At 33.0% G+C, this 16,694-nt stretch overlaps 1 protein-coding gene across 1 annotated transcript in view; it reads right to left on the bottom strand.

The window, feature by feature from the left end:
- Positions 1 to 498: 498 nt before the first annotated feature.
- Positions 499 to 16,694, bottom strand: part of LOC149798866 (coiled-coil domain-containing protein 39-like) — a 53,528-nt gene continuing 37,332 nt past the window's right edge. Inside the window, exons 18-21 of the mRNA XM_089957779.1 lie at positions 15,753 to 15,815; positions 10,531 to 10,647; positions 6,478 to 6,628; positions 499 to 2,074 (exon numbers count right to left, since the gene is read on the bottom strand). Of these exons, the coding sequence (XP_089813905.1) occupies positions 1,980 to 2,074; positions 6,478 to 6,628; positions 10,531 to 10,647; positions 15,753 to 15,815 (426 nt within the window). The 3' untranslated portion in view covers positions 499 to 1,979. The remainder of the gene's footprint in view (positions 2,075 to 6,477; positions 6,629 to 10,530; positions 10,648 to 15,752; positions 15,816 to 16,694) is intronic.

Below are 16,694 nucleotides of genomic sequence, written 5' to 3'. Positions count from 1 at the left end.
TTTAGGCAATTAAAAAATGTCTCTGATTTATGACATGATATCACACCAAAAATAAATTGATTATTAACTACTAATCAATCTCTTAGTAGAAACACATGTAAAATAATGAAGCTTTAACAGATGCTGAATTTACCAGAGTTGTGACTGAGTTTGAGATATCCACATGGCTACCTCAGTGGAAAGGCACTTAGCCCCCACTTCCTGACCCTGATATAGCCAACACTGAATTGAAAGTAACACTAAAACCAACAAACCTTACAATGCACAAGTCTTACACTTTTGACTGCTTGAGAAGGGAGGAACAGTAATGGCAATGGAGGAGTGAGATCAAGGGATGTTGGGGTAAATGAAGAGGAATAAATAACAGACGAGTGTGGTAAATGAAGAGGAATAAATAACACATCAGTGTGGGAATATATTGCTGAGCTGCAAAATTCTAGTTCGGTTTTGTAACTTTGTGGTATAACCACAGAGCTAACTGTAGGAAAAATGCATATACCAGTCTTATAAAAAAATTTAATGTTCTTTTTTGCACACATGAACACCTTGTCATACTTAATAGCTATACAATGGACAGTTAATAATTAAATTCATACAAATTAATACATCAAATATCACAGTCATATGAATATTTCGTTCACAAGGAAATACAATTAATATGATTCTTTGTGTTAAATCACATTGTGGACAATAATTAACAATTATATTTTCATTTTCTTGTATATTTTTCAATATCAATAGGCATTTAAAAATAAAATATGGCTAACATACTTTTAGTCTAACTTGTGCTTTTAACGTCTTGTGTTATGCTGGTAATACAAAATGAATCCGTTTTCATAAACTATTGCAGACATAAAAATTCTAAGATGTCATTTGCTTTTGTTTCTTTTTTACTGATTGAGATAACTATTATAATCTCAAAAAAAAAAAGACAACAAAAATGAGAACAATAAAGCTTAACAATAAAGCTTTATTCCCTTAAATTAGCAGTCACAGTAAAAAAAAATTTCTGATGACATCAATGTAATATAGATCCTTATAAACTATTTTAACTGAATATCAGAAAGTTTGTACATAGGTTGATTTTGATATATTCAAATTATGAGACAAATATACTTAGACAAAATAATGAAACTTTTCCTGTGTCTGATACAATACAGGTATGTTTTGTTAATGTTTAAAATGGAAAGAAAATCTTCAATACATGCAAAGATATGTGTCTGTCAGTGAATCTGTATAGTGGTTTTATTTCTGCTTGTTTGTTTTTTGTTATTATTTTATAGATGACCTTTCTAACATTGGCAATCAAAATTTCATTTTACTGCAGGCAAATAAAGGTGAGCAATATAGTATATAAACTTTGGACAATTATAAAAATTTGGGACTTGTTAGAATTTATGAACAAATTGTTTATTTGCCAACAGGGCCAAGAAAAGAAAGGAGTATCAATGTCCAATGAAAAACTGTAGCAAACAGTTCATATGTAAATGCCCATTAATGGAAACAAATACATAAATACATACTAATTAAAATGGCAGTTAACCAAGGAATATTAAAAACTTAAAGTGTCAGATTCAAAGAGTCATACCTAAGATGTGTTTTTAACAAAGTTTTGTTAAGAAACTAAATAGGTTTCAATAAAAATAATGGGATAACAGGACACAAGAGCTTAAACTTCTAAACCATCTTGTCCAAGTTTCAATAGCTTTATGTATTCATGGGTAACATAAAATAAGACCTGAAGAACTTAAATGAAATGGTAGTAGGTATGTAATAGATGTGCAAAACATATTTCCTGACCTTTTTAACAACGAAATTGGCATTATTTGGTCTATTTGTTTAGTTAACAATTCATGTAAGTTTGAAGGAAAGCAGGAACAAGACTGTCTCATGTTGGAGTTTTAGCATATTAATTTTCAAAAACTTATTAACTAATAATTCAAGCCAGGTGGCGGGAATATACATGAAACTCAAGTGGTCTATCGTCTTCCTCCACTGGTTGTGCTGGTTCGACTCTGTCCACTTCGTACACTGCTCACAGAACTAGAGCTGCGTGAGCTGGCAGGAGAGGTAACTGAAAGGAAATGGAATAATTGACTTTATAAAACCCCTGAATTGTTCTTTTCTTTTATTATTGCTGATTATTTGTGATTTTGAAAAATCCAAACTCTTTAAGAAGATAATAAGAAAGGCTGTATAATAGACAAAAGATCCAATACCTACAGAATTATACTCTAACAAGTTTGCATTTCTTTTTTCAGACATTGAAAGCAGGGCCTAATGAGTACCAAATTCAGGGCTCGAGAACTGAAACTATCAAACTAAACTCTCACCCAAGTACATTAAATTGCAACCACTCACTATCACTGATGAAGCCATCACACACATGAACAAACTCCAAAACTTGTGACAAGTGTGATGCCAAAAATAAGAAGAAAAAAATTCTGTCAATACAAAACATAATTTTTTGAAATTTATCTTTTCTGCTGAAAAAGTTATTTAGCAACAATTTTAATTCAAATAATATTATGCCATCATCTGTTATCACCCTGCTTTTCTTGCCCATCTGAAGACTAGGAGCAAAGACACTGTAAAGATGCGACAAGGAAATTTATTAATATTAATTGTTCAGCCATGCACTGATCTTAGACACCCACCCCTCAAAAGCATAGTGAATCTCTGCTATACTGTAATAAGATTTTCTTTTTCTTATTCCCTGAAATATGAAGAATTGTTAAAAAAAACTACTTTCATTTGAAAACAAAGTGGCATGAAAACATTAACTTTATCTTCCTTGGGTGTAGAGATATCTGCTGAGTGGCCAAACAAACACTTGGCAGTCAATGATAAATGCTTGTCAGTGATAAATGCTCACCTTTCTGTTAATGAGCCTGATATACTAAATGGATTCTTTTTTGCTAATCTTATCTTGCCAACTTTCACTACAATATCAAAAATGCTGACGAAATTATCACTTGGGGGTGACGGATGTGGTGAGATGACAATCATTTGTTCCAATTTTAGACTCAAGTTCTGGATATAATCAAGTGTTAGTTGAGTGCTGTGCAGCTCTAATTTAAGCCAACCAAACTCTCTTTTAAAGCATTCAGTGGTATTAAGACACAAGATTGTCTATACATGGGGAAAATTTATCAAGATAGCAGCCCTACATATTAATAGTAATATCCAGTGGTTGATATGCATAGATTCATCATGTTAAGGTTGCACTAAACAGTTGTCAGCTAAACCAAGATTGAGGATGTACCCTCTCAACTCTGAAGCCATCCATGATCAAAATAAAACTCTGCAATCATCAACAAGTATACATTTCAAATTTGTCCAACTCCATCAGCATCAACCTGTATCCATATTTAAGCTTATCCTGTAAAATACAAACTCCATCAACATGTATACAATTTTAAACTTGTCCAACAAATAAAAACTCCATAACCATCAACATGTATTTATTTTTTAACTTGTCCAATAAATACAAATCCCGATGCCATCAACATGTGTACATTTTTTAACTTGTCCAATAAATAAAAATCATATAAGTAAAATTAAAGGCATGGCAAAGCCAATCCTTTCAAGATTAGCCCCTTTAGAGTCACACCAACCACTCTTTTGCAATGCATGAAAATCTCTAAAACTCCAGTTAATCAGATGTACCTCAGTTCTTACGCAATGGCCAACTTTTTCATGTACAGTAACTGATTTTTCAGTGGGAAGTTTCGACAAATTGACTAATACTCAAATCTCATTTAATACCAATGATTTGTGTGTAGGTTTGATGCAGTAGAAGTTAACGACGAAAGTGATTGTTTACATCTTTGATCGTTTACATAAATTTGCTTTTGATTCACTGAATCATCACCTGCTAATAAATGGCAGTATGCTTTACAAGTAAGGCATAGTTGGGTCGGCAAAATGGCATTGCCAGTCCACTAGTGCAATGCACAATATATGATTTTAAAATCATTTTAAACTATGGTTAGCATTTATTCTCATTGCAAAATATTCAACATTCAAGGGCTCTAGTCATAGTTTTGGTTAAGTCTACAATCTCATTATCTTGCTATTGTAAAATTAAAAATTAATTAAAAATTGACGACTTAAAGCATGTACATGCATTACTGTATTATTATTCTGTATCCAAAAATTTAATATTAATCAATATTTTTTATAAATCTTGTTGCATGTGTTTGCCATAACTGAACAGGCATTGTGTTTCTAAACCTTACAATTAAGCATTTATAATATAAAAATAATTAAACATGTAAGGAAATCTTGCATTTGCATTCAGCAAATCCCATGCATGAAAAAAAAAAATGTTTTTCATTCATTTAATTTGATCTTATTCAGATAGTAAACAGCATTTTTCATTCAAACATTTTAAAACAATTTTAATTTGTTTTACTGAAAAGGAACATGTTAATAGTCAGTGTAACTTTTACACAAACAACAAATAATGTTTCTTTAAAAAATCCCAAAGGAATACCAAAGGAATACCACAGGAATCCCAAAGGAATCCCATTTCAATTCTTGAGATGCTTGTCACCATTATCAGTAAAGCTGGGTATTTTCTTTGTCTCACATTTCATATTTTGAATAAAAAATGGTCACAAGAATATTTTTAATAAAGCAAATACATGTATATGGTAAATCAAGATAGTCAAAAAATAAATAATTAATTTATCAATTACACCTGTAAAAAAAAAGTTCTGGGTAAGCAGTCAGATAATTTATGCATCCTGCAGATAATAAATTAGTCTGTTTTATCATTTAACTGTTAGAATTAATTTGTTTTTATGGTTTGGGTTTTGTACATTTTCTAAATAAGAATGCAATATTGAATTTTCGTTTGAATTTATTAGATAAATACTAACAAAACTGCATTAATAACAATTGTGTATTCCATTTACAAACAACAATCAGTTAGCAGTAGGAGTCATGTACCTAACACTGTGGTCATTCACTGAACATGTCCTGAAATATGTACAGCTTCAGAACAAACTTACATGGCATGGTTGTCTCAGTCAAAACTCGACCCATTTGCCAATGATATAAACTATTTGGCACCAACTAAACCACTTGCTGTGATCTCTAAAAATTAGAACAATATAAAATTCTTGAAGAAAATAGGAAAATAAACATGAGGGTCCTTTGATGTGACAACCCTGTCAAAAATAAAGCCAGTACAGTCTGATGGTCTACTCTCTCTGTAAGAAATAAAGCCAGTACAGTTTGATGGTCTACTACCTCTCTGTCAGAAATAAAGCTGGTACAGTTTGATGGTCTACTACCTCTCTGTCAGAAATAAAGCCAGTACAGTTTGATGGTCTACTACCTCTCTGTCAGAAATAAAACCAGTACAGTTTGATGGTCTACTACCTCTCTGTCAGAAATAAAGCTGGTACAGTTTGATGGTCTACTACCTCTCTGTCAGAAATAAAGCCAGTACAGTTTGATGGTCTACTACCTCTCTGTCAGAAATAAAGCCAGTACAGTTTGATGGTCTACTACCTCTCTGTCAGAAATAAAGCCAGTACAGTTTGATGGTCTACTACCTCTCTGTCAGAAATAAAACCAGTACAGTTTGATGGTCTACTACCTCTCTGTCAGAAATAAAGCTGGTACAGTTTGATGGTCTACTACCTCTCTGTCAGAAATAAAGCCAGTACAGATTGATGGTCTACTACCTCTCTGTCAGAAATAAAGCCAGTACAGTTTGATGGTCTACTACCTCTCTGTCAAAAACAAAGCTGGTACAGTTTGATGGTCTACTCTCTCTGTCAGAAATAAAGCCAGTATAGTTTGATGGTCTTTGATGGTCTACATTCTTGAGAATGAAACATTATTGAGTTTATAGACAACAAATCTCAGTTGCTTTCTTGGTAACCTAGGTGTTCATGGATACCATCTATTTGGGAAGTGAAGATGTCATCTTTTAATAAACTGGCATGCCTTTGTGGTGGCTTCTTGTGCCCTCAGTTGCTTCATTCCAATAAACAAAAAGCAAACCCTGGCATTATTAGACATTATTTAATTAAGGAAGATTGCAAACAAGACATGAATTTTTGTCTCAGTAAGATATATTACCATTTTAACTTGAAATAAATGTGGGGCATATATGACTAATAAAGCTTTTTGTATGCTAGGCCTCAAAATTATATTTTAATCTGCTGAAAAGCAGACCATCACAGGGTTCCTTCTATGACACTATCAACTTCATCCTTTAAAAAAATCTTGACAAAAAAGTGCCAACCACTATGGGACTGTGTGTAACAAAATCTTGAATCTGAATCAAACTGGCACATGTTTCTGAACTAAAAGTACCAGAAATAACGAGACAGATAAACAGATATGAATTATGATATCTTGATTATTAAATTTTAAATTGTCAATAACCTGATATCTGCCAACTCAACAAACCAAGATTGTTTTATCATGCCTGGGTAATATAAATTTTCTCCATACCTAGATCAATTCCAATCTGTACTGGTGTAGGTCGGGCACTTCCCTGTGGGGGTGTTTTCCCTGCAGATGCCGAGGGAGAACTACGCACAGAGGATACACTGCTCCTGCCACTACCTGGCTGCCTGCCTGTGGTTGGTAGGGGAAGATTGGCCTGTGGATAAAGATAGGACTGATAAGTACGATACTCTCTTTCATCAAGTAATTATGTAATAAGTCTGCCAGATAATTCCTATTGACAGCATGATTTTACTCAGCCAGTTCAAATGAATATCCTTAATCCACTTGTACCAGCATAAAAGCATTCAAAGTTTTGTCACAGGTGATCTTGCTGTCTTGGTAGTTTAAATAAATTTTATGAACTGAATTGAAAAAAGAAAACAAAGAAAGATACAAGCCACACTTTAATACAGAAAAAACTTTCTCGTAAGTTTTTTTCTCTAAAATGTGTATCATAGCAACCCTCTATTGCATATCAAATAATACTTCTTGATAAAAGAACCCTTAGTAGTATAGCATTCTTAGTCTTACTCAATTGGTATTGTAGTATTCTTGGTATTACTCAGTTGGTATTGTAGTATTCTTGGTATTACTCAATTCGTATTGTAGCATTCTTGGTATTACTTATTTGGTAATGTAACATTCTTGGTATTGTTCAATCAGTACTGTAGTATTCTTCGTATTGTTCAATCAGTATTCTAGTATTCTTGGTATTACTTATTTGGTAGTGTAGCATTCTTGGTATTACTCATTTGATATTGTAGTATTCTTGGTATTGTTCATTTGGTAATGTAACATTCTTGGTATTACTCATTTGGTATTGTAGCATTCTTGGTATTACTTATTTGGTAGTGTAGCATTCTTGGTACAACTCATTTGGTATTGTATTCTTGATATTGTTCATTTGATATTGTAGCATTCTTGGTATCACTCATTTGGTATTGTAGCTTTCTTGGTATTACTCATTTGGTATTGTAGCATTCTTTGTATTGTTCATTTTGTATTGTAGCATTCTTGGTATGACTTAATTGGTAGTGTAGCATTCTTGGTATTGTTCATTTGGTAATGTAACATTCTTGATTACTCATTTGGTATTGTAGCATTCTTGGTATTACTTATTTGGTAGTGTAGCATTCTTGGTATTACTCATTTGGTATTGTAGCATTCTTGGTATTACTTATTTGGTAGTGTAGCATTCTTGGTACAACTCATTTGGTATTGTATTCTTGATATTGTTCATTTGATATTGTAGCATTCTTGGTATTACTCATTTGGTATTGTAGCTTTCTTGGTATTACTCATTTGGTATTGTAGCATTCTTTGTATTGTTCATTTCGTATTGTAGCATTCTTGGTATGACTTAATTGGTAGTGTAGCATTCTTGGTATTGTTCATTTGGTAATGTAACATTCTTGGTATTACTCATTTGGTATTGTAGTATTCTTGGTATTACTTATTTGGTATTGTAGCATTCTTGGTATTACTTATTTGGTAGTGTAGCATTCTTGGTATTACTCATTTGGTATTGTAGTATTCTTGGTATTGTTCATTTGGTATTGTAACATTCTTGGTATTGTTGAATCTCTCATGGACACAATTTAATCTCTCGTTAAGAAATATATAATCAAATAGCTTACTTACTTGGAAATTGAACACTTATTAGTCACTGCTCATGCAATGTATGGTGATGTTGCCAATATGTCTTGAACTTTTTTGTGTCTATAAATGTTGGGACACTGAACAGGTTATATTTTTTTTATGTGCAAGCAAGTCTTCTGTCATGAAAATAATCCAAAGAAATTTCTTTTCCAACGCTTAAGATCCATTATGGTAAATCTTCATATTTTGCACAAATTTGGATGTTTTGTTGGAATCTGTAGCCTGACCCCATTTGTCAACATTATGGTAATAAAATATATTTAAATGAATGAAGATAAATTACTAAGGTTTACTATGTACTGTATTTGCTGGCATATAAAATGATACTTTTTGACCTGAAAGTCTTAGCTTTGTCTTATACTCCAAATCAATTTATATATGGATTATGTCATCCGAATCGCTTTATTGCATTTTTCATATGGAAAATAATTCTCCGAAAGTACACAAAATAATGTGTAAAAATATTTCATTTTGGGGAAGAGATCGTGTATGAAAAAATATAGGATCCCACACTGAGTATTTTAAACAATTACATGATCGTTAGTATAAAAAATTAACATACATCAGATGCAATTGTGCTAAAACATTATGCACCAGTAATGTACATTGTTTGTAATATATGTTGTTTAAATCTGATTACACATATGTGCATTAGAAATTACAAGTCAGAAGATGAATAACCATGACAAAGACATTTTCCATCACAATTTTATTCTAGTCCCTAATTATCAAATAAAAGTTATGGCCAACTGAGAGATAGACAGAGAGATGTCTTCACAATTGTAAATCTGTACTGTATTGTTCACTTACCTGATGACTGATCTTACTGTACAAGTGCAGTACCTTATTCCATTATCAATTAATACCACTAGGTAAGCGATTCCTTCTAGTTTTTGTATTCACTTCCATTAAACAAGAATCACATGGCTTTGTAGTGGTATTTACATGCTAATTAAATATGCTATGGCTATATTCAGTCATTCCAAGCTAACACCTGTTTGATGTCAAGATTTGGCAGACAAGATCATATTAGCAAGGCTACCAATAGGGAAATGAAGCTACCCATGTGTATTATGAATACCGTACCATATAATGAAAGAAAATGCCATGTGGTTACTCGTATAAATTTCTCAACCAGTGACATCTTCTAAACTTGCCGATGGAACTGACACCAATTTAAAGTAACATCTAGCATGAGCAAAGATAAAAAACAATTGCTGCCTAAGTATAGGAAGAGTACATGATGCACTTTTTAAAAAAAATCTTATTTGTTAGGAATGGAGAGGTCATTATACTTGCAAAGAATAGCATAGACAGCATGCGAAATGGTCATTCTTGGAATTCAATGTAAATGGAGTCTATATGGAGTATGGTATGTATTTTCAAAGTTTACATTTACTGTTTCATTTATTAATGTTTTCTCTCTTTGACAAAAGCTTCAGCAAAATGGGGCAACAAGGTAAAAAAAACCCACAAAAAACAACAACAAAAAAACATAAGAAGAGCTGAAATCTCTCTCTCTCGCACATCAGGCCATATTTTATTCTGATCACAAGGTGCAAGAAGAAACATGCAATGGAATACATATGCATTCCACTCTCTGTATATCTCTCTTCTGCAAAAAACTCTGAAAAAAGCATTTTAGAATTAATTATGCAGATTGTTGGTAATCTGAAATAGCATAAAGTGATACTTTTAATATTTATGAAACCAGAAATATTTATAGTTAAATTCCACACAGCCGCGCAAGTTTTATCCTATATGTAACTCACCAAATTTTCAGGCCAGCATTATTTATTGTAGTTAAAAGTATATAAAACATTTAAAATGCCTTGTGTGAAACAAATTAGGTACTTTTATTTCCATTTAATGATCCTGACCAGAAAAGTTACTGAGTTGCAGATAGGATAAAATTCACAAAGCTGTGTGGAACGAAGTAAAAAAGACAATCCAAAGTTTTGATCTGGTCTTGTCTTATACATGCACTCAGCATAGACTTACATATGGATGTAGGATTGAAAATTTGTTCATTCAACTTATACTTTGCATAGACTTTTGGCCAGCAAATACGGTGCATTCAGAAACCATAATATAAACTTGTCATATAATTTGTTGTGTTTTTACTGATGTAAATTTGTTTTGCAGAATTGTAGTAACAATACGACAATTTAATTTTTGTAATTATCTTATTATTTAAAGGTTCTGAAACCAAGTAAAAATGAATACAGATGTGAATGGTATGTATTTTTATAGAAGGACTAATAGCGTACAAATAAGCACAAACTTGCAACAAAAAATCCCAACCATATGTTAAAAACATGTATTTTTCTTCATACCTGAAGGTATTGCATATAATAACTTAAACCTGGTCACACAAGAGATACACCTGTACCTTACCTGTGAGAAGTACAGATGAACTGCCTCACTGATATCAGGATGAACCTGCTGGGCGTCTGCAATCTGAGACATCACTGACTTGTTAAACTCCCGTAGTTCACGCACTTCAAAGTCTTTCTACAACGAAGAGGAAGGCATAAATTATGATATGCAAATTAATTCCCAATTTGAAACACTAACCATTCATGCTCTGTGATCATTTTGTTTCGGAAACTCTTAAACCTGTTGTGAAATTGTCATGCTTAGTTTCATGTACTATTTCACCACATCCAATAAGCAGCACAAGGTAGTGTGGAAATTGTGGTCAAGCCCGCTATGCACTAGCAGTAATAAGGTGCACTATACTTAACAAAAATGCAGAATTTTAAATATTGATGGTACATAAAAGTCTAATAATATACAATAAATTGTCCATGACCAGCATGTTGAGTCTTTCCCCAAGCTATGTTCCAAATCAAAGGGTGAGGACGGATGTATTGGCATGAACAAGGATGCAAAAGTGATCATTATGTCCACCTTTCCACCAAGGCAGGTTACACAAATGGTCAAAGTGACTTACTTTGGCAGAATGGTGCTAAAGTCACCCAAATGCTTTCCACACTAAGTTGCATGACAATGTGACCATGGTAGAAAGGTTTTCCAGTCACCATGAATCTGTGGCTAATAGTATCCAAGAAACTGGCCAACATGCAAACCATAAAGTCACTTAACCAAGAAATCTAGTCCAACTGGGCTACTTTTGACAATTTAGTATTTTAACCAACAAGATGTTCTCACAAACTATTCTGTACAACTCTCAAACCAAAAGAACATACAAAATTGAGGTAAACAAGAGTCCCTCAAACAGACTGACACTATACTGCCCTAAAAGATTTTCCAGGAATTCGAGACAAGACCATTTTGTCCTTTTCACTGCTAAGTGTTGAAACCATCTCTGACATTCTTTATCAATAGAAAGATTTTCAGATTAGCTGCTGTGGACGTCAGATTGGTACTCTATCATTAAAGACCGCCATGACATCATTCTGAACCAATATATCATAAGAAGCCTTCTGATGAAAATCCCATATTGATATGCCTTCTTTTTTGGAGAAATAACAGTAACAAGAGAGCTGTCATGTAAGCCATACTGAGAATCAGATTGACACCATTTCCATTTGAGACCAACTTGACATCATAAGAAATCTTTTTGTAAGTCAGACTGACATCATTTTCATTTACAACAAACCAAACTTCATAGGAAGTCTTCAGTGAAAATTCCATACTGATAACCATTCATTTACAAATAGTGCTAACAAGATTTTGAAAATGACCACTGTGTTGGCCTTATTGCATGTCTGCACAGCACCATTTTCATTTAGGACAAACAAAATGTCATGAAAAGTCATGTAGTACAAACATCATGCTGATCTAACAATCCCTGTAGAAGTAGTAACAATAAGATTTTCAAGATGGCCTCTGTAACAGTTATATTGGATGTTCAATCAGCACAGAATGCTTTTGGTAGCACTCTGCACTAGTTTTGTATTTTGCATAGGGTTAGAATTTTAATAAAAAAGAATTTCCCTAGGTTTCCTCCCTGGTTACATTGACTATTTAAAAAAGACCTTGTATATTGTATGTATTGTTCAAAGAACCTTTTAATTCCCTTTATATTGGTGTATGATTGATGGGTGTAATATGGGTTATAGAGTGTACAGCTTGGCCTTACTCCAGATGTGCACCTTTCAAAACCTGCTAGCTCCGCTTGGTCATTTTCATTTCCTGGACTTCAGAGGTAAATTGTATAAAAAATAGAAGCTGAAAACTTTTTACATTTTATATCTTTGATAATTAATCCATTGCACTTTCAGAAGCTGGTATTGTCTAGTTGGGCAATTTTCATTTTCCCTATTTTAATAGATGCTAAAGATAGTGTACTTTAAACTAAGTCAGGGTGATTTGTTTTAGCATAAGGGAACAGTCATTTTAGTTACCCATGTGCTTAAGATCATGTACAATTTCCATAAGTACAATATCCAAAGAAATGTTAGACACATTATATCAAAGTAGCATAGAGGTATGAAAACATTCTCACCACTGTGAATGTTTCAAATGCAAACAACTTCACTTTACATACGTCACTCTCTCAAAAGTACATAATAACTGGTGAGCGCCCCCTTAAGGACCAACCATCATAAGTTTTCTGTTTAAAATCCCATGACAATATTACTTTTTCATTCAGAAGGAGTAGCAGTAACAAGGTTTATAAGATGGCCATATTGGACATCAGACTGGCACCATTCTCATTTAGGACCAACTAGATATCAAAAGAAATCTTTCAGTTAAAACCTCATGCTGATATGACCATCCATTCAGCAGAAGTAAAGATAAAAATATTTTCAAGATGGCTACTGTGGCAACCATTCTGGATTCATGATCTGCACCATTTTCATTTCAAACTAACTAGACATCACAAGTCGTATTGTAAAACAATTTGACTTCCATTCAGGAAGAGTGGTTACAACAGGATTTTCAAGATAGATGCCATGGTGGCCTTATTTGACATCAAACTGGCACCATTATCATTAACTCATTCGGCACCAGAGGTTTTTGTCGTTTTTGCCTGAAATGTGCGTAGGAACGACATTTGGGGTGCTATTTCTGAATACATCATAATACAGCGGTTTTCAACAGATTATCCATGAGAATAATGCCTAGTTGTATTAGAAACATCAATTTCCATTGGTTATTTTGCTTGCGCATGAGCAGAAGGGTAAAAGTTGGAGTTTTTTTCTTCTTTTTTTTGCCTAATAGACCCATCATTTTCGTATGGAGACCACAATTTATTCCAAATGCCCACCTTATCCTAGTTTTTGCAAAGGTTCACCTGTCTGTGTGCAGTTAAGACCAGTATGCCTTAGATCTGAGGCCAAAAGGTCTCAAATCCGGACACAAAATCGCATTCCGATCTCGAGCGAATTTTGGGTGAAAAAAAAACGGGTCCAAAAAATGAGCTTTTTCTCTCTGTATTTTGTAGTGCAACTAGAACTTCCATATTATTTGACATCATTTTAGAGCTATATCTGTCTGTTTTTTTTTAATACCACCCACGTTGGTCTATCTTAAATGGCCTTGATGCTGCAGGGCTTTGAAGTAGGGTACAGCCTCAACACGCCTACAGACGGGATCGGGGCTGAATCGGTTAAAGGCCAACTAAAGACCATAAGAAGTCTTTCAATAAATGTGTGTGTAAAGTTTCATGGCAATCCTCCATGTAGTTTATGAGGATAGCAATAATAAACTTGAGCTAACAGACAGATGATTGACACTGGACAATGGATGACAGACCATCCACTAAGCTCTTGTACTCTATAATCAGTACAGCTAACAAAAGAGCTGATTAAAGTCGGTGAAGCATAAAAAGCAGGTGAGTAAATTGGCATTGTGCACATCAAAATACATCCAAATATGAAATAACAAGACTATGTGGCCAGCTGAGAAACCAACCACATGAATGAAGTATAAACAAAGCAAACAACATTATATCAATCTCAAACTTAATGTTCTGTCTTCATTTAAAAATGGAAAATCCTCATGTCATAGAATGAACTGTAAAACTGGCTGATACACAATACGGATCAATGCATACTGAAGGTATAATGTGGTAAAGAAATAAAAGAAATGGCAATGAAATAAAAAGAAGGTATAAGATGGCAATGAATAAAAGGAAGTTATAAAATGGCAATTATATAAACAAAGGTTTAATGTGGCAATGAAATAAAAGGAAGGTATAAAATGGCAATGAAATACAAGAAAGTTATAAAATTGCAATGATATAAAAAGAAGGTATAAAATGGCAATGATACAAAATGGAAGGTTTAAAATGGCAATGATAACAAAAAGGAAGGTATAAAATGGCAATGATATAAAAAGAAGTTATAAAATGGCAATGATATAAAAGGAAGGTATAAAATGATAATGATATAAAAAGAAGTTATAAAATGGCAATGATATAAAAGGAAGGTATAAAATGGCAATGATATAAAATGAAGGTATAAAATAGCAATGATATAAAAGGAAAGTACAGAAACTTTAACACTGATGTTAATCTATTATGTGGAAAGAAGTACATATATATAGATGGATGTGACCTCAGTATTAAACTTTCACCAAGGGGCTTCAACAACATATAATGACTCCAAGGCATTTTTTTCTGACTAATCTCTGTGCAGGTGTTTTGAACATGATAGTAAAAGTAGGAGTTGATTTAGGAATACATTCATACCAAAATCTTATTAATGAGGAATTTCATGGTTTCCAAGTATGAGGACAATCCATCCTGGGGTTTAGGAAATATAAGGAAATGTAAAAAATTTAACCAAAATCTAAATGCAAATTTTCAATGATTGTAACTCAGAGGGGCAAGTGACCATGTCACAGAATGAATTTTCTTAGTTTCAGCATTATTCATCATAAGTATAAAATAAACCCATCATGGGGTTCTGAAAATAGACGCAAACTAATCACTTGAACAAACATTATAATGCAAATTCACAATGACTGGGACTTTGATCCCAAGGTAAAAGTGGCAAGCGATCATGTTGCTAAATGAATTGTCTTAGGTTCTTAGTGAATCATGCCAAGTATAATGAGAATCTATCAAAGGTTTTACCAATTATGAAGTATAACACTTTAAACAAACCCTAAATAAACTAATGATGCCATAGTATTGATGGAAACATATCTTGTCACTAATAGGTGCTTGACAACAATATGAGAAAAAAGTATAAGAATTGTAATGCTTTGTGCTTTATGACAACATTATTCCTTGAGTGTGTACAATGCAACTGTAAAGCTGTAACACTTAGAACAATAACTGGCATGAATAGTGTACATACCACACAGATTAAAGACAGCGAAAATATCAAGCATACACTTACTTATGATTTCTCACTTAAATGCAGTCCTTTGAGTTCAGCAGGATATTTTCTTTGCCCTAATGAAAGGGTCTCAAAGGTGTGAGAATCCAGCAACACTGTGAAACTCAGAGGTCATGACCATAATCTTCAAATATGCATGTTAAATCTTCATAAAAAGTGTGCACACTTTGTACACCATTGACCTCCCGGAAATAAAAGTATATTCTTTTTCGATGTTTCCTATTTACAAATCACATTATGAGTAATGCATAGCCAACTTCACAGGATTAACTTTCATTCATCAAAAATAGGCAACTTTACCTCTTCCTCTGTCTCGCCTCTAGCTTTTTTGGCTGACCTCAGTTCCCTGGCATATCGAGAATTCTGAAAAAGTAAGACCATAATCAGCAGGTAAATAACTCATTGTGTATATTTTTTTATCTGTTTAACAGGCTTAAAATTTTAAATGTACATTGAAACTCTGTTAATTCAGATAAGTTTTGTCCCACCACTTTTAGTTAGTGAATTAATAAACCAGGTCAAAGAACCATGGAGAAAATCAGTTTTCATTATCATTCAGGTTAAGGTTGTTCTAGGAAATAATAACATGGGGTAGGAATGCTCATTCATTTTCAGTGTACCACCAACAGAACTGTATTTGGTTCATATTCACCATCTTAAAATATAAAATTCTGTCAATACCCATCACCATTAGAATTGTTAAGATTGTATATTCACAAAAAACTAGATATCTTATCTACATGCATTCCTTTTAATGTGTAAGCAGTATTAAAGTGATGCTGTATAATGTATATTTACATTGTGTGCTTAACTTTTTTCCACCATTATAAGTTGTATAGAGAGAATGTTTATATAGCATTTGAGTTTGGAACATTCTAGGCCCAGTCTTGTTTTCAATTAGACTGGAATTTTTTGTTGGAAAGATTCACATCTAGGTGAAGTGAAAATGTACATAAATAGGGATTTGATAAACAAATAATTCATTCCTGTTCTATATCAGTCTGTGAGAATCCATGATCAGATTTGCATTTGTGTTGTTCAAATCAGATATAATTCTAGAGGGATTATATATTGAAAATATTCATTTGAATTAATAAAATTGCTCATTTATCTCTTAATTAACATTTGAATTACTACACTACTTTGGATTACTGTCAGCTCAATCAAAGACATTCTGGATTGTATCAATGTGTTATATCAGGGCATTCAAGACTATTGGAATTAATTTGGAAGATTCTTTAT

The sequence above is a fragment of the Sinohyriopsis cumingii genome, chromosome 5 (assembly GCF_028554795.1).
Source record: "Sinohyriopsis cumingii isolate HCF-2022 chromosome 5, ASM2855479v2, whole genome shotgun sequence".
Taxonomy (NCBI): domain Eukaryota; kingdom Metazoa; phylum Mollusca; class Bivalvia; order Unionida; family Unionidae; genus Sinohyriopsis; species Sinohyriopsis cumingii.
The sequence above is the reverse complement of the archived record's forward strand: the minus strand, read 5'-3'. Positions and strand labels throughout refer to the sequence as shown.